Source organism: Ovis canadensis, chromosome 14 (assembly GCF_042477335.2).
Source record: "Ovis canadensis isolate MfBH-ARS-UI-01 breed Bighorn chromosome 14, ARS-UI_OviCan_v2, whole genome shotgun sequence".
Taxonomy (NCBI): Eukaryota; Metazoa; Chordata; class Mammalia; order Artiodactyla; family Bovidae; genus Ovis; species Ovis canadensis.
In genome coordinates, this window is record NC_091258.1 from 58,109,648 (window position 1) to 58,129,732 (window position 20,085).

The following is a 20,085-nucleotide window of genomic DNA, read 5'->3' on the forward strand; positions in this document are numbered from 1 at the left end:
AGATGATGGTTGGGGCCCAGAAAACAGAGCATTTAGCTCCAAATGGAGTTACTTAGAAATGTCAGCTCCACTTGGTCTTTGACAAAGATACACCCACATATTCTCCAGGGCTCTGCTCTCAGAGTAGGAAGGGCTTCCACCATAAACACCCCAAGGGCCTAGGGAGCCATCTGTGCCAGGTGGCTGGCCACAGACCTGTGGAACTCTAGGGAGCACCATGAGCTGAGCTTGGGGAGCTAGTTGTTTATAAAGTGACAGAAACCCTGCCCTGAGCAGAGCACTCCAGCCACCGCCACGATGAAGGGAGCACTGCTTATGCTGGCCTTGCTGGTGACCAGAGAGCTGACCTTTGAGACACATGAGGGTAGGAAGGAGGGTCCAGATGACCCTCATGATCCTTGCCCCATGTTGTCTCACTGTATCCTTCCCTGTCCTGTCCAAGCTGCTTCGAGGGGCAGATTCTGAGGGCAGCTGGCAGATCAGTGCCCAGGAGTCCTGCACAAACTTCTTGAGGCTTTCAGTCTTTGAATGGAGCGGGTTGTGTAGAGCTGGAAGGGTCATTAACTGTGCACACCCTGGGATGTTGTTGTGGATACTCGTGTTCATTGGAAAAAGGGAAGGAGGCTGATATGCCTGGGGTAGTGGTCAAGGGCAGAGGGGTCTCCAGGCAAAGCCCCTCTTGCTGCTCCCTCTCCTGAGAGTGCCTCATAGGGAAGGATTTCTGTCTGGGATGTAAACAGTCCTGGGAGAGGGTATGTCTCCTTGGGAGGTGAGTCCGGAAGCTTTGGATGTGTGGGTTCCTATCAAGTGGTGGGAAAACCTCCTACTCTGATTACATTTTGATGTGATTTTTCTGTCTTGCCTTCAGTGGAAGCCTGCCCTGTTTTTTATGAAATGCAGATCATTGTGAACTTTGTACTACCAAGGGCAGCATTAAATGAAACCTTTGATTCGGTCAGTGCTACAGATGAAGAAAAAGCAGCCTTTGGAAAAATCCAGGATTGCTTCATTGAAGTAGGACATCAGAACAGGGTTAATCATCTGATATTTAAGGTAATTTAGCTTTACCCGCACCCACTCTGAGAACTCACATGCAGCATAGTGCAATATGCCACATGGTAATACATCATGCAGTCATGGGCTATGTGACAGAGAAGAACTCTAAACAAAGAAGCATATAAACCTTTGCTCCAACCTGTAGTACCTGTAATATGCAAGTGCAGTCCATCTGCACTTCCAGCCTCTGGTTACAGAATATGTCCATATCATGTCCATTAACTCACACAGAATAGAGAACTAATATCAATGCAATATCCCAAATGTATTGTCATGTGATTTTTTTCCCCTCCATGAGAGGAACTAGCATTGAAGGAGTAGCATTTTAATCTTTGGCAGGAAATGCAGCATTCAGCTCACCTACCTGTAGGATTTGTGTCAGTTCTACTTTAGGAATACTGAAAAGGAGGCCCTGCCTTTAGAGTCTCTTTTCAGCATGGGACTCCCTAGCTATGTAAGATTTCTGGCCTGTGGTCACATCACCTCCTCTTGTTCCCACTCTGGCTCAGAGCCCCATTTCCACCGATGTGGCCTCAGTGCCTACAGCCAGAATTTCCACTGTGGTGTTTTGATGCCTGAGGTACCTTCTAGGTACCTGCAGCTGCTCACCTGGGCTAGAAATGTATCTCTTGAAGAACCATCTTTTTTTGTTTTTGTTGTTTTTCTTGATACAATATTGGAGATCTTAAATAGTCTGTCTTAGCACATTTTCCCTAAATTGTTGATTGTTCAAAATGAGAGGATTTCCAAGAACCAAAGTTTCTAGTACTAACAGAAGCACACAGGGTCCCAGGGCTAGTTTATGAAACCTGCATGCACATTCTGTGTACCCAGCACACCTGGCAGAGGAGGCTCAGGTACAGAATATGTGACCCAAACCCAGATTCCAGCACCTTGCTCCTCTGTTAGGACCAGTCCCAACTGTGCCCTTCCGACCCTTCATCTCCTCTCCTCCCTGGTGTGGCCAGTGGCTCTATCTCCCTCCTGATACCTGTGCCTGGGCTGTTAGAGAACCATCCTCCTCCTGCTGCCTGATGGCAGCCCCTTCTCCAGTGGTGGGTCTGTGGGCAGAGGTTCTTGCTGGGGATGGGGCTGAATCCCTGAGAGTGAGGTGTGAGGTGATCCTGGGGAGATGGGATAGCCTGGCTGTGGACTCAGATCCTGCCTCTCCTGCTCTGTCCTTCCAGATTCTCGTGATCTTCAGCAAGGATTGCACTGGCTATAGAGTGTCCACGTTGGTGAATACTATTAGAGGATTCTTTTCCATTCTGCCCTCTTTAGTGAGCTAATCTTAGCCAGGGATGCCTGGTCTGTGCTCAAGCTTCCTACCCTGTTCTCTCAACTGAAGCTGGAATCCAGACATCTGTTCCACCTGGCATGGTCTCTCTCAGGCTGACTCTAATGAAATAACTGCATCATGCTCAGTGTGCCCAGTGTCTGTGTGCTCTGGGGAGGATGTGAGGCAGGAGGTTTTGCGTGATGGTGAGAAGTGACACATGGTCATCGAGAGCATGGGGTCCGGAGGCATGTAAGACAAGGGGAAAACTAGTCCCTGTCCCTGGCAAGCTATGGGAACTTGGGAAAGTTTGTTGTAACTTTCTTAAGTCATCTGCTAAGGGGGACTTAAGATGTATGTGTGTCAAGATTAAGCCAATAACTTATAGGTAACTCTGGACTTCACCAACCTGGCAGGATAAAACTGTTTGTGGGCACAGATAACTTATCTCCTGCTCTGGCCTTTCCCACAGTGGCAGAGCGTCTGTGTCTGTAAATGTCCCTCTGGTTATTGACAGGTGTCTCAGGTGATGACCTGAGCAGGCTCATCACAGGTCCCGTCTTCTCCCAGTGGCATTCACCATTTTCTGCTTCTTAAGTGGATGACTTCTGAGGATCCTGACGTTTCTTCAGGGACACTGAGTACCACTGCTGTTCTTGGTCCTGCCAGAGGGACCAGGACCTCCATGATGTCTTAGACCAGGAGGAAGGGAGTGAATAGTAGAAGCTACCCCAGTGGGAATGTTTTTTCCGTGGAAACAGCTCATGCTGTGAAGTGTGAACTGCAGAATGTGTCACTTGAGCATATGTCTGGAACCCTCCAGCGTACTTGTAAAGGCATGAAATGGGTAGCTGCATTGCCATAGGAGGCTTGTGAAGCTACAAGGAAGGGACTAGGTTATATCCCTTTTTCTTAGGTTCTAGGACAATGTCAGACTACAGTCAGCGTGACCCATGGAAAAAGTGGTAGAACTGGTAAAATCTACCTTCTGGTCAGGAAAGTGTAATATGATCACATAATAAAGGCTGAACTTGGGACTTGGAGTTAAGTGGCCAGGACCTTGAGTCCTGGCCCTTCTTTGACCTCCTGGCTTAAGGATTTAAATTCATCCATTTGCTATTTCTACATCTCGGTTTTATGTCTACCATGTTCTGCATGCTCTACCAGTCTTAGTGTTAAGTGTTCAGGTCATAATAAAGAGGTCTCAACTTTTGTTTGAAAGCACAAATAAAATTGGATAGATTGGAGGCCTGCCGTGCTGCAATTCATGGGGTCGCAGAGTCAGACACAACTGAGCAACTGAACTGAACTGAAGGGCTAAGTGTTTGTATGAGATGAATTGACATTTTAAAAATGTCAAGTATTCCCAAATCCATCCAAGTAAATCTTTTTTTTTCTTAAATGAGAAAATAGTTGTTTTACATGTGTTGGTTTCAGCCATACAGCAATGTTAATCAGAAGTATACATATGTCTCTTCCTTCCTGAAACTCTGTCCACTCCCTGAATAAATAAATCTTTTTTCTAATGAGGATTGACTTAAAATTTACCCTCCCCCCAAACTAAATTCTTCAGATCCACCAAGGAAATTGAAATACAGAGGAACTATAATGAGGATCGTTGTCACCAGGGATTACAACAGAAGCATTAGACTCCATAGAAGGTCTAGTTTTAGTGGAGGAATAAATACATGGTCATTGTGACAGAAGAGAAAAGCCATGGATTGCCGGGGTCCAGCCCCGGTGGATCCAGGGAATTCTAAGGGTGGACGGCGTTGGCGTGGAAAGACTTGTTTATTGATTGATATAAGATTAGAGTAATAAACTATAGCGTAGTAAGAAGATTAAGTGGAGGAAGAGGGCCGAATAGCTTGGTTTACGCAGAAGACCAATAAAATTCCAGACAAGGAATTTGCACCATCTACGTTGGGCCACCGGTGCCCGCTTGAATATCTAAGGGTGCCTCGCCTTAAGCTCCCTTTCGTGCGGGTCTTAACAGCCAGGGCAAGTAAGTAGACCTGGCGAGCCTCCGCGCCCCAGGTGGAGATTCAGCCTGAAATTAAAGTAAAGTGCAGAGAGAGGGAAAGGGAGAGAAGAAGAAAGAGAGAGAGAGAGACACGGGGGGAGCCAGAGCCCCAAGAAACCAGGCCGAGAGACTAGTTCGAGAAACTGGTCCGAGAAGCTGGCCCCCTCCTTTATTGTTCAGAAGGCCTTTTATACTTTTGATAAAACACGGAGATCAATGGGTAACACAAAATTATGTAGCGTTCGCAGCTCAAACTCTTTCTATACATCATTTTGTATACAAAAGGTCTCAGGTGATTTACATTATCTTCTGGCCAAGAGGCTTGTTAACACTTTTTGGCGCTCTTCCTTAATGAATGTTAATTTTGTTTCCCCTGAAGTGTTTTTCTTTAATCTGCATCTCCTTAAAGCATTAAAGTTACATCTCTGTAGAACAAAGGTGCAGTGGGATATAACAAAGAAGGTACTTAACTCAAAGATCTAATGTTGCTAATACCAGGTCTACTGCTTGTTTTTCTATATACCAACTATATCTAAAAATAAAGGATATGAAAATTTGGCAGCAAGCATTGATTCAACAAATGAAACTTTTAATCAGTCCTATTTTAAAGATTTTGACTCCTCGGAAGCTCCTACATTCCTAGGATGTTTTAAGCTTCCTGTGCCTCCTGCGGTCAGGAGGCCTCAAACAATCACATGCGCAGCTGTACAAGTCCTGCAGGCAGGCTAGAAAGCCATCAGAGGGTTTTTTGGATTGAAACACTCTTTCAAATGCAGAAGACTAAAGCCCTGAATTGACTTTTTCCAGAAAATGTCAAAAGAGTGGAAAAGCAGAGCACAAAAGCCGGCAGATTTTTGTTGGGGTACATGCTTAGGAATTTCCAGAGGGGTCCCTGAAGTCTGAGCACGCCTTGCGTATGTCAGCTTCCTTCCTCATGACCTTGTCACGGGCGGGATTCCTCACACCGGCTCCTGGCAATGGATAAAGTCAAAGATAGTTTAAAATGTAACAATAACAGTTCATTGAATCATGAAAAAGGAGTAGATTTTTTAAAAAATAGCATAGAGAAAAATGACCCAACATTAAGAGTCTAGATGGATCTGCCAAGCCTTTTCCTGTGGGTTTATAAGGAGTAGTCATTTAATTGCCATAGTTCTAATGTTTAATTATTCATTTGTCTCAACTCATTTCTCCTCCGTCTCTCCACACTCTTTCAGTTTGACTGTCATGACATCATAGTTTCTTGTTTTTCTCAGGCTTTACTGGAAGATCCCACTCAGTCCTTTCTGGTTGATTCCTATGCCAAGGACCATTCTCTCTGTATGTCTTTCCTTCTGTATATATGTTCACTGTTAGTGATATTATCCATCTTCATTTTAACTTCATTTATAACTTTCAAATTTAAATCTCCAGCCCCAGTACTAAAACATTGAAAAGGACTGAATTGAGCCTCACTTAATATTTGTTTAATTAATGTTTCTTTAAGTTATAAAATTATTATGAATTTAAATAAATGAAGAAGCTATTCAAAGGAAATTTTTGACAAAATAGTAATGTTTTTCTTTATGAATAGCAGTTAATTTGGGACTTCCCTGATGGTCTAGTGTTTCAGACTCCAAGCTTCCACAACAGGGGGACGCATAGTCAATGCCTGATGGGGAAAATAAGATCCTGCATGCCATGTGGCCAAAAGGAACAAACAAATAGCAGTTAGTTTAATGTAATCCCAATAAAATAACAATAGGATTTTTTTTTAAGTATTTCATATGAGAGTCTTTGTTTGTCTTTGCCTGTCATTTATTTATTTAGTTCTTGGTCTCACTGTGTGGCATGCAGAATCAGAGTATTAAGTACTGGATCACCAGAGAAGTCCCAGGATTTTTTTAGAAAGGTATTTTATTCTTTTTTTTCCCTCTCTCCCTCTTTTTATAAAAATTTAAATTTATTTATTTTAATTGGAGGCTAATTACTTTACAATATTGTATTGGTTTTTCCATACAGCAACATGAATCTGCCACAGGTGTAACACGTGTTCCCCATCCTGAACCCCCCTCCCACCTCCCTCCCCGTACCATTCCTCTGGGTCATCCCCGTACACCAGCCCCAAGTATCCTGTATCCTACCATCGAACCTGGACGGGCTGGCGATTCGTTTCTTATATGATATTATATGTGTTTTTTTTATTTTTATAAAATTGATCTTACAGTTGTCATATGATCTAGAAATCCCTTTTCTAGGTTTATACTCAAAAGAAATGAAAATTTACATTCATATAAAAACCTGCCCACTGATGTTTATAACAGCTTTATTCAGATAAGTTTATCAAAACTGGGAAACTACCTATATGTGTCCCTCAAGTACTGAAGGTAAAACAAAGTATGTTACACTTCTACAATTGAATTCTACTTTAGCAATGAAAATGAAAGAACCATTGGCACATGCAGCAACATGGGTGATTCTCAAGCATATTATGATTGAAAGAATCGGAACTTAAAGACTACAACCATATGGTTTATTTATATGCTATTTATTGTACCATATTTGGAAAACTAAGCAAGAATAGCTGTGAAAAATATGTTAAGTAATTAGGGGCAGGAAACCCAGGAGATGCTGAAACACACACACTTTTATCATCGGCAGATAAATTGGCTATTAAAGAAATGCCAGAGATAGATATAAATCATTTTATGATAAAGGTAATTTCCCAGTCAGGAAATCTGCTTGACTTCATAGATGAAATGGTGCTGAATAAACTATTTGTGGAGATAAAAATGTTGCATCTGTATCTCACAGCTGCCTTCAGTAGTAATTGCAGATAAGTTAAAGGTTTACACAAAGACTGGGATAGAAAATGTCATAAAATTCTTAGAAAATAATTATGAGAGAATCTGTTTTAACTTCAGGGTAAAGAAGGCCTTTCTAAAGATGAAAGAAAACCAGAGTGATAATTTTGACTGCATAAAAAATAAAATGTTACTGTGTGGCAAAATGCACCACATACACTTTTTTCAGGACATCACTCAAATGTTACCTCATTGAGTCTTCACTCATTCTGTTTGAATTCCAACACATCTCTTCCTCCCCCTCCCCACCCCATCCTCTGCATTTCCTGTCTCTTTCCTTTAGTTTCTCTTTTAATGTGCTGTATATTTACCAAGCTTTCTTGTTTATTGTTTTTCTACCACTATCATACGTAAGTTAGATAGATGAAATTTTAGCCATTAAAGAAATATTCTATATTTGGAAATTACTTATCTTTTATCTCCTCTCCCCCAAGTCCCACAGATACTCTTTGTTTGTTTGCTTGTTTATTTATTTTTGGCTGCAGTGGGTCTTCATTGTTGTGTGTGAGCTTTCTCTGCTGTGGCAAGCAGAGGCTACTCTTTGTTGTGTTACAGGGGCTTCTCATTGTGGTGGCTTCTCTTATTGCAGAGCACAGACTCTAGGCATAAGGACTTCAGTAGTTGCAGCATGTGGGCTCCGTCATTGTGGCTTGTGGGCCCTAAAACATGCAGGCTTCAATAGCTGTAGCATGCAGGCTTAGTAGTTGTGGCACCTAGGCTTAGTTCCTTCAAGACATGTGGAATCTTCCCAGACCAGGGATCCATCACATGTCCCTTGCATTGGCAGGTAGTTTCTTAACCACTGTACTACCAGGGAAATTTACCAGAGACACTCTTAATCTATGTTCCATAATGTTCAGTGTGGCATTTATATTAAAAGCAATGCCTTTCCCAAACTGTAGTCAATGGAATATCCTAAGCTATTAAGACAAAAAGCAATATTACTGTGTTCTGGGCAGGAAATGGATTTACCCTTCCACCTGAAACAACTAAAACTCGACAAAATATAGCAAAGAATGATATTTAAAAACTGAACTTCAGGTAGCACAGGGGAGTGGTCTCTGGGAAAGGGGAAATGAAGGTGTGTTCTATGATTGTCCCACTTTACTACCTGGACAGAGTACCCAGATGGCACAGCGGGAGGTAGGAGTTAGAGAAGGGAAAAGAGCAGTCTCTCCAAGTTCATGAGAAAGAGTCGGGAGTCCCAGGTAGCCAGTGTGGTTACATTTGCAAGGCAGAATACTGGAGAGGAAAGAGTTGCACAGAAATAAGACTCCAGGGTTCTGCGAAAAAGTCCCCATCAAGTCTTCGCTGTATACTGCTCAGTGTATGCATGTAAGAAAACTGCCCAAAGTGAGGAAATAACGATCTGAAAGGAACAGAGGAAACAATCTCTGAAATTTACACAGATCTGGAAATGGTTTGTATTTCTAACAGCCTTAGAGGAATATGTGGTTATTTGTGGGAAGACAAGTAGTTTATTCAGAAAGGTATCTTAGCAGTGGTTATGAAGTTTGCCTTTTCACATGGATGCTTTTGTATCATTTTGTTTTTATTGTTTAGTCACTAACTCTTTGTGACCCTATGGATTTCAGCCTGCCAGGCTCTCCTTTCCATGGGATTTTCCAGGCAAGAATACTGGAGTCGTTCCCATTTCCTTCTATAGGGGATCTTCCTGACCCACGGATCAAACCCATATCTCCTGCATTGCAGGTAGATTTCTTTACCACTGAGCCACATTATGCCATCTTAATAATGCTTAAAAGAAGCTTCAAATGAATCAACTTATTTCCAAATAAAAGAAAGAAGCTCAAGAATATCTATAGAACTACAGAGGTATCTAACACCTAAACATTTAAATTTTAGAATATTTGACTCTCAAAAACTATCAGCCATGCAAAGCAGCAGAAAAATATGAACTGTTATCAGAAGTAATCAATATAAACAAAGATAGCAATACAAACAATTGAGGAATAGAATCAATATAAACTGAAGAAATCAATATAAAAAAAAACAATATAAAACCCAGAAAATACATACATGATACAGTTGATAGACAAAATATTAATGTTAGTAAAACTATTCCAAATGTTTAAGAAGGGAGGGGACCACTTAGACATGTACACTGGTCACATAGATATATTTAGAAAACCCAAATTAAACTTGAATAGTTAAAAAATATGTTCCACTGGCTGGAATTAACAATGACTAGGCACTGCTAAAGAAAACATTGGTGAGTTTGAAGTAGACAATGACTGAAACTAAAAATGAAAATGAAATGAAATGAAAAACAGATAAATGATCAAAAGCAGATCAGTGAGCTATGAGACAACCTGGGGGAGGGGGCAATACATAATTAATGGGATCTCTTAAGGAATAATGAGGAACCATTAATTAATGGTTATTAACCATTAACTAATAATGGGAACCAGACTCTTCCCATATTTGACAAAAATCATGAACAACACTTAGTTAACTTTAAGCACAAGAAACACAAAGAAAACTGTACTAGGCACATTGTAATCAAGCTTTCTTAAATGTGATAAAGAGGAAATCTTCAAAGTAGTAAGAGGAACAGAGGAATAAGGATAAGAATGACAGCACACTGCTCTTGGGAAACAATGCAGTTTAGTGAAGTATTGAAGGTATTAGAAGAAAAAATATTGTGAATCTCTAATTCTCCACCTGATGAAATGATCTTTTAGAAATAAAGGAAAAAGAAATTTTTTCACATATACAAAAGCTTAAAGGATTAATCACTAGCATACCTGCACTATAGGAATGCCTGCAGGAAGGACAGATGTGGTACAAGATGGAAATCTAAAACTGTACTAGGGGAAAGGAATGCAAGGAGAATTGTCAGTCTGAGAATATGTATCCATACCTCTCTATATCTGTATCTTTATCCCTAATAATATAGAGAATTTTATACTGTTGTAGCTGCATGTTCCGGGAAAAAAACTCACTCAGAAGGACAATGCAGATAGTGGAGTGCAGTTTATTACACTGGTGGGCCCAAGGCAGAGTCTCCTCTTAGCTAAGGACCCTGACCAGTTTTTGTGAAAACTTTGTATACACTAAGTGAACGTGCTCAAACCTACCTCCCCAAATTCTCTGAAACTAGTCTGAACAAAGGAAAAGAAAGATCCAGTCAAAGTTAACCCGTGATTCATATGCCTTAAGCCTAGGTAGTTAACAGTGAACAATTATCAATAGGTCTGTGGTCATACCCCAATAAGCATAATAGAATTTATGATTCTATTTGGTTACACAGATAATTAGGGTATTCTTGTAGGTGACGGACAGTCTAGGTGTGAGCCCTGGGGCTCTTCCATGGTGGGGGTCGGGGGTGGTGGTGGGTCTGGTTTTCCAGTTGGTATGTCATTTTCATAGATACTGGGAATATAGCTCAAAGTCCACAGTCTGGCCCAAGATGGAGTCCTGCTTTCAAGATGGAGCCTGTTCTGTTTCCTCCTTCAATACTTTCACAGTGGATTTTCTTAAAGTTTTCAAATACTACATTTAAGATCAGGAAAATTAGTAAATGCAATTTAACTAAAATAAAATACCATATAAAAGCAGAGAGACAAAAAATTTAAAAAAAAAAAAAAGGAAGAGTGTAAGATGTAATATGGGACACAGTGAAAAGACCCTCTGTAAGTAGATACTGAAATTACCAGTAGGAATCCTATCTCCTGCCTAGAGCTGACTGGCAGGAGGACTCCCAGGGAGCAGAAGCTGCAGTGTGTGAGCCCCCAGCTGTGGGCGTGGAGTAGGTCAGCGTGGATGCTGGCCTCAGTACACTGGGTGGCCAGCGCTGCTGCTTGTGTTGCTTTCTGCCGTGCTTGTCTCAAGGATGGCTCTGGCTGGAGGGACCTAAGAGACATGGGCCAAAGCAAAGGACCCTCAGAGAGCTCCTTGGAAGGTAAAAGGGCAATCTTCTGGTAATACCTAGACTGGACAGTGCCAGCAAAGCCACATGGGGTTGCTTGGGTGGGATATTAGCCAGCCTTCTGGGCATCAAGAGAAATCCTTAGCAGTGTCAGGAGAGAGTGTCCTTTTTTATTTATTGAGGTATAGTTGCTTTACAATGCTGTGTTAGTTTCTGCTATACAGCAAAGTGAATCAGGTATCTGATTTTATCCCCTGTAAATATCAGGGTATATTTACATGTATCCCCTACATTTTTTTGTTTCCTTCACATTTAGGTCACAACAGAGCCTTGAGTAGAGTTCCCTGTGCTACCCAGTAAGTTCTTATTAGTTATCCATTGTATACATAGTATCAGTAGTGTAATTTATGTCAATGAACCTCCCAATTCATCCCACCCTGCCTTGGTGTATATACATTTGTTCTCATAGAGCCTGTGTCTTTATTCAGTTTAGTTCAGTTCAGTTCAGTTCAGTTGCTCAGTTGTGTCCGACTCTTTGAGACCCTATGGACTGCAGCACGCCAGGCTTCCCTGTCCATCACCAACTCCTGGAGTTTACTCAAACTCATGTCCATTGAGTTTGTGATGCCATTGAAAGGTTGTTGCTAAACCACGAAAGACATTGGGATTCTTGGCCTCCAGAGGAGAAGAATTCAATCCGGGGCCAGAGAGGAGGCTTGATTGCTCAGAGCTTTTGTGTAATAAATTTTTATTACAGTAAAAAAGAGATAGAGAAAGCTTCTGACATAGACATCAGAAGGGGGCAGAAAGAGTACCCCCCTGCTAGTCTTTAGCTGGATGTTATATAGCTACTAGCAATCTGCTAATTAAAGAAAGGAAATGTCTCAAAACTCAGAGAATGGCACCAGGTGAATCATCCCAGGTCATAAAACAATTGACATGAATCTTGAAGAAAGGCAGATTTCCATACAAATATATAGTTTCATTAACATAGATTAGGAGAACAATGTATGAGTATAACATACTGGTTTGTCAAATTAGTTCTGAGCCTAAACCTGAGCCTTTAGGCGGAACTGACTTGAAGATAGAGTCTAGGGTAAATGCCTAGTACATTAACATAGCTTAAGACAAATATTTCCATAAGAAAAATGCATAAGTTAGCTCAAGGTTTGAGAAAAGTTAAGTTCAGATGGAACCAGGTGTCCGTTATGGCAACACAGAATTTTAAGAGAAACCTCTTTTAAAATTTGTATATAGAAGGGGGAAAAAAATCTAACACTGGTTTGTTTCCTCTGCCGCTTAAAAGATAAAAAAATGTCTGACCCTTGCAGCCTATTTCATCCGTTTGGAGACCCCTGGCCTTCCTGCCTGTTACCCTCTTATTATCCAACCATCTCATCCTCTGTTGTCCCCTTCTCCTTCCACCTTGAATCTTTCCCAGCATCAGGGTCTTGTCAAATGAGTCAGTTCTTCGAATCAGGTGGCCAAAGAATTGGAGTTTCAGCTTCAACATCAGTCCTTCCAATGAATATTCAGGATTGATCTTTAAGATGGACTGGTTGGATGTCCTTGCAGTCCAAGGGACTCTCAAGAGTCTTCTCCAACACCACAGTTCAAAAGCATCAATTCTTCGGAGCTCAGGTTTCTTTATGGTTCAACTCTCACATCCATACATGACTACTGGAAAAACCATAGCCTTGACAAGATGGATCTTTGTTGGCAAAGTAATGTTTCTACTTTTGAATATGCTGTCTAGGTTGATCATAACTGTTCTTCCAAGGAGTAAGCATCTTCTAATTTCATGGCTGCTGTCACCATCTACAGTGATTTTGGAGCCCCCCAAAATAAAGTCTGCCACTGTTTTTACTGTTTCCCCATCTATTTGCCATGAAGTGATAGGACCAGATGCCGTGATCTTCGTTTTCTGAATGTTGAGCTTTAAGCCAACTTTTTCACTCGCTTTCACTTTCATCAAGAGGCTCTTCAGTTCTTCTTCACTTTCTGCCATAAGGGTGGTGTCATCTGCATGTCTGAGGTTATTGATATTTCTCCCGGCAATCTTGATTCCAGCTTGTGCTTCATCCAGTGCAACATTTGTCATGATTTACTCTGCATATAATTTAAATAAGCAGGGTGACAATATTGACAATATACAGCCTTGACATACTCCTTTCCCAATTTGGAACCAATCTGTTGTTCCATGTCCAGTTCTAATTGTTGCTTCCTGATCTGCATACACATTTCTCAAGAGGCAGGTCAGGTGGTCTGGTATTCCCATTTCTTTCAATATTTTCCACATTTGTGGTGATCTACTGCCGGGAGCCAGCACGGGAGATCCTGTGGAAGAGAACTGTTAAGCAAGGCTTCAGGACTCGAGGGGCTCCCTAGACCTGCTTGAGCATCTACCTCAAAACCAGAATCTGTCTGTCTTACTATTTTGTGCCTTTCACCAACTCTCCTGACATTAACAGGGGGCTATCCCCAACCACCTTTCTCTGGAAAAATCAACTTAGGGCTCTAGCTAATAAGTCTCCTGGACATGAGAGGAATATTTCAAATCAACCCCCCCCCCCACCCCACCCCCATTAGCATTCTAGCTTACTTGGCAGCTTTATCCAGACTCTTGCAGCTACGCATATGATTGTTCACAGCCTCCCAGCTGTGAGAGGCAAGGGAAGCCTAAAACATAGAGCCTTTCAAAGAGTTAAAAGCTATTAGAGTAGTGCTGGTGTAGGATTTCATTATTGGGCCAATGTTTGTTGCTAAGTTCCCATATCTCTTATCCACTGTGCACCTGGGAGTGCATTAGTTAACATAGTTGGAATGTAAGAAAAACAAGTGTAGCCTTGAAATTAACCACATCAGACCTTTGAGCTAATTGGTTCTTTCTTGTAACTCACTGCACCTTTGCTCAGTGAGAAATGTAACTCTGTTTAGCATTTTCTGAGGCTGACATAGATTAGAAATATAAAGAAAAAAACACTTTGAGGGAAAATAAATTTTCTGGTTGAACAGCCTTTATCAAAAGAGGGTCATAAAATGTTCATAGGCCTCCAAGGCCAGAAGATAATGTACACAACATCATTTGTGGGAAAGGTATGCAGAAAAAATCCTGGTTTCGATAAGGGCAAAACTGCTGGTATGTTTGGGCTGACTCTGTATGACCTTGTATCTTTCATTTCCCTCTATGTACAAATTAAGGTATAAAAGTCCCTTTTGAAATTAAAGTAATGGGCCTCACTCACCGAAGAAGCTTGGTCACCCCGTGTCTTTTTTTTTTTTTTCTTTTTTTCTCTCTCTTACTCTCTTTTTCAGGTTGATCCCTTGGAGCATAGAGGCTCTCTGCATTCACTTATCTGCCTGGGTTTCTAAGACCTGAACAGGAAGACGTTCTGCATCTTTACTCCCTGGGGAGACCGGGAGGGCACCTGTGGCCTCCGTGAACAGAGCAAGCTCTTTGTCTCTGGGCTTTATTGGCTTTCTGTGTAAACCAAGGAATATCAGCCTCTTTCTCTCCTCTATTCCTCTCTCATTCATTCATTCACCAATGCCGTTTCTCCTTTGGCTTCCCCTGGATCCTGCGGGGGCTGGACCCTGGCAATCCACACAGTCAAAGGCTTTGGCATAGTCAATAAAGCAGAAGTAGATGTTTTTCTATTGCTCCCTCTCACAGCAATAGAAAACTAACTCCCTCTCGGAGTTCTTTTGCTTTTTCAGTGATCCAGTGGATGTTAGCAGTTTGATCTCTGGTTCCTCTGCCTTTTCTAAATCCAGCTTGAACATCTGGAATTTCATGGTTCATGTATTGTTGAAGTCTAGCTTGGAGAATTTTAAGCATTACGTTACTAGTGAAGGAGGAAACAGAACAGGCTCCATCTTGAAAGCAGGACTCCATCTTGGGCCAGACTGTGGACTTTGAGCTATATGCCCAGTATCTATGGAAACGACATACCAAGTGGAAAACCAGAACCCCACCCCCCTATCCACCATGGAAGAGCCCCAGGGCTCATACCTAGATTCTCCATCACCTACAAGAATACCCTAATTATCTGTGTAACCAAATAGAATCATAAATTCTATTATGCTTATTGGGGTATGACCACAAGCCTATTGATAATTGTCCACTGTTAACTACCTAGGCTTAAGGCATACAAATCATGGTTAACTTTGACTGGATCTTTCTTTTCCTTGGTTCAGACTAGTTTCAGAGAATTTGGGGAGGTGGGTTTGAGCACGTACACTTTAGGATATATAAGGTTTTTACAAAAACTGGTCAGGGTCCTTAGCTAAGAGGAGACTCTGCCTTGGGCCTGCCAGTGTAGTAAACTGCACTCCACTATCTGCATTGTCCTTCTGAGTGAGTTTGTTTCCCAGAACATGTGGCTACAACATTAGGTGCATTGGCCAGGAAACTCCTCACTTTGAGGAGACAAGTCCCATTTGGGACTACTCTGAGGCCTTGCAGCTTGAATCTTCTAGAGGGGGGAAGATGCCTTGCCCTTCTGGAAGGATTCTGCTTCTCAATGCCTGGACTTTTCACTTTAGCAGGTAGTGGATGGCAGCAGGGGAACTGAGCACTCAGGTGAGGAGGAACCCACCTGGCAGGGTGGAAGAGGGGTCCTGATCACCCCCCTGGAAGGGACTAGAACGACCCACACGAGCCTGGAATAGGCAGGTGGCAGTGTTTGCTTGGTACACAGGTTGACGAGCATGTTAGGGCTTAGGGAGGAAATTTGTGAAGGTCATTTAGGAGGTGGTGTCCATGCCGTCTTGGGGGAAATTATTACCAAGCAATCGCCAGGGGATTCTTAGGAGAAGAAACTTGGTCTTTGGGTGCTCGTATTCTGCCCTTCCCAAGGAGGTGTCCCATCTGCTCTGAAATTCTTGACCCCCTCGGAATTGTCAGGCTAGAAGGAGGGAGATACGTAAATGAGTACAAATTGGCTTTTCCTGAGGTGGCCTGGGATGTGGTATATTTAACCCATCTGTGTTTTCATCCACACCTGATCAAGCCCACCGAGGCAGAATGGACTTTAAAAGTTAAGGGAGAAACAGTCTTGGACCACGTGGTGTTCTGGTTTGGCTGTGCTGACTAGTAGGTGAAGACACGCCGATTCCCCTTCTCCCTCTGGGGTCTGGCAGGTAAGGCTCTTCTCACCCTGATTAGGAAAGAGGTGGAATGGCAATCTAAATGTTTCATTGAGTGGAAATATCAGAAGTACATAGGGTACTGAGAACTTCTTAGACAGAAAAGGAAAAGTTTAAGAAGGTCTGAGAAGGTAAGCAAGATGGGGGGCAGTGAATCTAAGGCAACTCTATTGGAATGCATGATTAAAAATTTAAAGAAGGGATTTGGAGGAGACTATGAGGTGAACATCATGCCTAACCGCCCCTACATACTCTGTGAGGTCGAATGACCCCCTATGGGAGTAGGATGGCCACCAGAGGACACCATGAACTTAAAATTAGTGAAAGCAATATATACAGTAGTCACAGGAGAGCCAGGACACCCAGATCAATATCTATATATTGACCCATGACTAGGGTTAGCTCAACACCCTCCTACTTGGACAAACTTCTGTATCCAGAAGGAAAAGGGAAAAATATTAATAGCACAAAAATAGACTGATGATAAAAAAAAGAAATTCTACAGGATTTGGACGGGGATGACCTGACCCCTCCCCCATACTGGATAATGACACGCCTGCTTCCCAGTGCTCCACCAGGATCAGAGGCTGCCTTAACGCCCGATCCAGGGCCAAGTGAAGTTCCTGCAGCAGCCGCTGCTCTTCGCCAGCTCTCCCGGAGATTGTAGAGCCACCGTTTCAGCAGGCTCCAATCCCAGCAATGGAGACCTCTGGTCAACACCCCCAGAATTCCACCTCAGCCAGACCTCCTAGATTTTATCCACCTCTCCAGGTGAGTAGTGATGGGAATGGGAAGAAAACAGGAATTAGACATAGGCTGTGCTCCACCAAGGAACAGGGTAAAGAACCCCACTACAGATGTCCCTCAGAGAGCTGCCACAGCCTCCAGTTCAGGACGCATGTGGGCACTACCATCAGCCCCCCTAGCCTATTATTACCAGCCATTTTCCTCTACGGATATATTAAACTGGCAGAGACACACTCCACCATACTTGGGGGAGCCACAAGCCATGATTAGGTTAATGGAGATCATTTTTTGAACCCATCACCCTACATGGGATGACATAATCCAACTACTAGTCTCCCTTTTCAGCACTGAGAAAAGACACAGGATCCTAATTGAGGCCAGAAAATGGTCAAGAGAAATGTCACCTGAGGGTACTGCAAACTGGCAGTGGTGGGCAGAACTAGCCACCCCCGGTTAGAGGCCCAATTGGACTGTAACACAGATGAAGGGAGGGGCCCCCTGGAGAGATATCAGGGGGCTATTTGACAAGGCCTTTAGAGGAGGGCCTGAAAATCTATGAGTATGGAAAAACCCTCTGAAGTGATTCAAAGGGAAACCAAATCACCCTCTGAGTTCATTGAAAGACTGTGCGAGGCCTACAGACTTTATACACCAGTAGATCCAGAGGCTGCTGGGTCTCAGATGGTGGTAAATGCAGCCTTTGTGTCTCAAGCCTACCTCAAAAATGTCAGATGGGGGACACCAAGTGACTCATGAATTTTTATACATCCCTGAATGCCAAGTACCTTTGTTGGGAAGAGACTTGCTGTCTAACTTGGGGGCACAAGTGGCCTTTCCCGCCATGAAAGACCCATTCTTCGAGTGGGCTCAACCACCTACTTATTCTTCCTCTCGGTAACCCCTCAAGATGAATGGAGGTTGCACGATCTCCTGGAAGGGAAACCTGGGCAGGCTACACAGTTGAGAGAGAGAGTTAACTCAATAAGTTCCTGAGGTCTGGGCAGAAGGCAATACCCCGCAGGCTTGCAAAACAAGTCCCACTGGTAGTAGAACTCAAACCCAGTACAATTACGTCAGCACTGCTTTGGGCCTTCCAGACCTTGCTAAGCCATTAATTCTTTATGTGACTGAAAAGGACAAGGTGGCTATTGGAGTGTTGTCCCAGACTATGGGGACATGGGACAGACCCATGGCTCATCTCCTGAAACCGCTGGACAGTGTTGCCACTGGGTGGCTGGGATGCTTATGGACAGTTGTTGTAGTTGCCCTACTGGTCCAGGAGGCAACCAAGGTGACTTTGGGCCAAGATTTGATTGTAAAAGTCCTGCATGAAGTCAACACTCTCCTGCGAGGGGAACCCCATAAATGGCTGTCAACATCCTGGATTACTCAATACCAGGGACTATTATGTGAGAACCCCCATGTTACTATTGAGCCTTGTCAGGCCCTGAATCCGGCTACTCTCCTTCCTTTGGGAGAAGGTGGGCTCTCACATAATTGCAAGGAAATATGTCAGCAGACCTGACTTGAGAGACCAGCCAATCCCGGACCCAGATTTGGTCCTGTACACCAATGGCACCAGCCTGGTGAAACAAAGACAATGACTGTCAGGATATGCAGTAGTTATGGAAGAACTGGTCTGCTCAACAGGCCGAACTATATGCTGTAATCCAGGCCCTCCAGCTCTCAAAAGGTAAGAAGACAAACATTTACACGGACTCCAGGTATGTTTTTGCCACACTACATATACACAGGGTTTGTATAAGGAGAGAGGTCTTTTGACAGCTAGTGAAAAAGATATTAAAAATAAGGAAGAAATTAAGACCCTATTAGGTGCTGCCTGGGAACCAGAAAGGGTTGCAGTCATACACTGCTGAGGACGTCAAAAAGAGGATACCCCCCGGGTTCGGGGAACAGGCTGGCAGATAAGACTGCTAAACAAGCAGCCGAGGACTTGGGGGTGACAAGTGAAGCCCCTATTAAAGCTCTCATATTGGTGGAGCTGCCTGAGCTAACGCTGGACTCTCCAAAATACACTGAAGCCTAAAACCAACTAGCCAAAGCAGAAGGGGCCATCAAGACTGAAAAAGGATGGTGGGAATTGCCAAGTGGCAAATTATTGGTACCGAGGAGCTGGCACCCACTCTGGTAACCCAAACACACCTAGCGACCCACCTAGGCCATGATAAACTGGAAGAGCTAATTTGAAAATATTTCTTGGTTCCCCGCCTCACTTCCCTATGCAGGACAAAATCTCAGCAGTGCACTGCCTGCTCACAGGTCAATGCTGCCTCTCGGCACAGATAGAAACCTCCAGGGATTCTGCTAAAAGGCACGCTGCCCTTTGAACACCTTGAAGTGGACTTCACTGAATGAAACCTCACCGACAGTATCATTATCTGCTGGTCATGGTAGGTATGTTCTCAGGATGAGTAGAAGCTTTTCCTACCCAGACTGAAAGAGCATCAAAAGTAGCCCGGTGCCTGCTTAGGGAGGAGTTCCCAGATTTGGATTTCCTGCCAGCATTGGATCAGACAATAGCCTGGCTTTCATAGCTGATTTAGTATAACAAGTAAGCAAAACCTTAAACATCAAGTGGAAATTACATACAGTATATAGGCCCCAGAGTTCTGGGATGGTGGAAGGAACCAACTGGATACTTAAAGAGAAACTCTCCAAGTGGATCATAGAGATTGACTGTTCCTGGGTGGGCTTGTTTCCGATGGCTCTGCTCAGACTCAGGATGACCCCACAGTCCCATGGCTATTCTCTGTACGAAATTGTGTATAGGAGGCCCCCTCCCATAATAAAACAGATATCAACAAATTTGCCTCAGGTAAGGGGAGATGACATTTCACAGCAGATGGAACAACTGGGTAAGGTAATAAATCAGGTTACTAAGTTTGTACAAGAAATGGTGTCGTTCCCCCTTAGGGAACAGATTCACGAATTTGTGCCTGGGGATCAGTTGTGGGTCAGGGACTGGAAACATGACTCATTGGCCCCGGATTGGAAGGGTCCATATACTGTTGTTCTAACCACCCTTACAGCAGTTAAAGTTGCAGGTGTCACTCCCTGGATCCACCACATGAGGATAAAG

The 20,085-nt window shown here is 43.1% G+C and overlaps 1 protein-coding gene across 1 annotated transcript; it reads left to right on the top strand.

Annotated features, from left to right (window-relative positions):
• The first annotated feature begins 297 nt into the window (after positions 1 to 297).
• On the top strand, positions 298 to 3,029 carry LOC138419520 (major allergen I polypeptide chain 2-like). The gene is made up of 4 exons (XM_069552403.1): positions 298 to 364; positions 869 to 1,053; positions 2,244 to 2,294; positions 2,931 to 3,029. Exons 1-4 carry the CDS (start codon positions 298 to 300, stop codon positions 3,027 to 3,029), a joined length of 402 nt encoding a protein of 133 aa, XP_069408504.1.
• The last annotated feature ends 17,056 nt before the right edge of the window (positions 3,030 to 20,085 follow it).

Excerpts from the sequence above, each read along its gene's own strand:
- LOC138419520 (XM_069552403.1), top strand. The coding sequence starts at position 298 with ATGAAGGGAGCACTGCTTATGCTGGCCTTGCTGGTGACCAGAGAGCTG. Across the intron at positions 365-868 it reads GACCTTTGAGACACATGAGG|TGGAAGCCTGCCCTGTTTTT; the intron begins GTAGGAAGGAGG and ends TCTTGCCTTCAG. Across the intron at positions 2,295-2,930 it reads GCTATAGAGTGTCCACGTTG|TGGATGACTTCTGAGGATCC; the intron begins GTGAATACTATT and ends CTGCTTCTTAAG.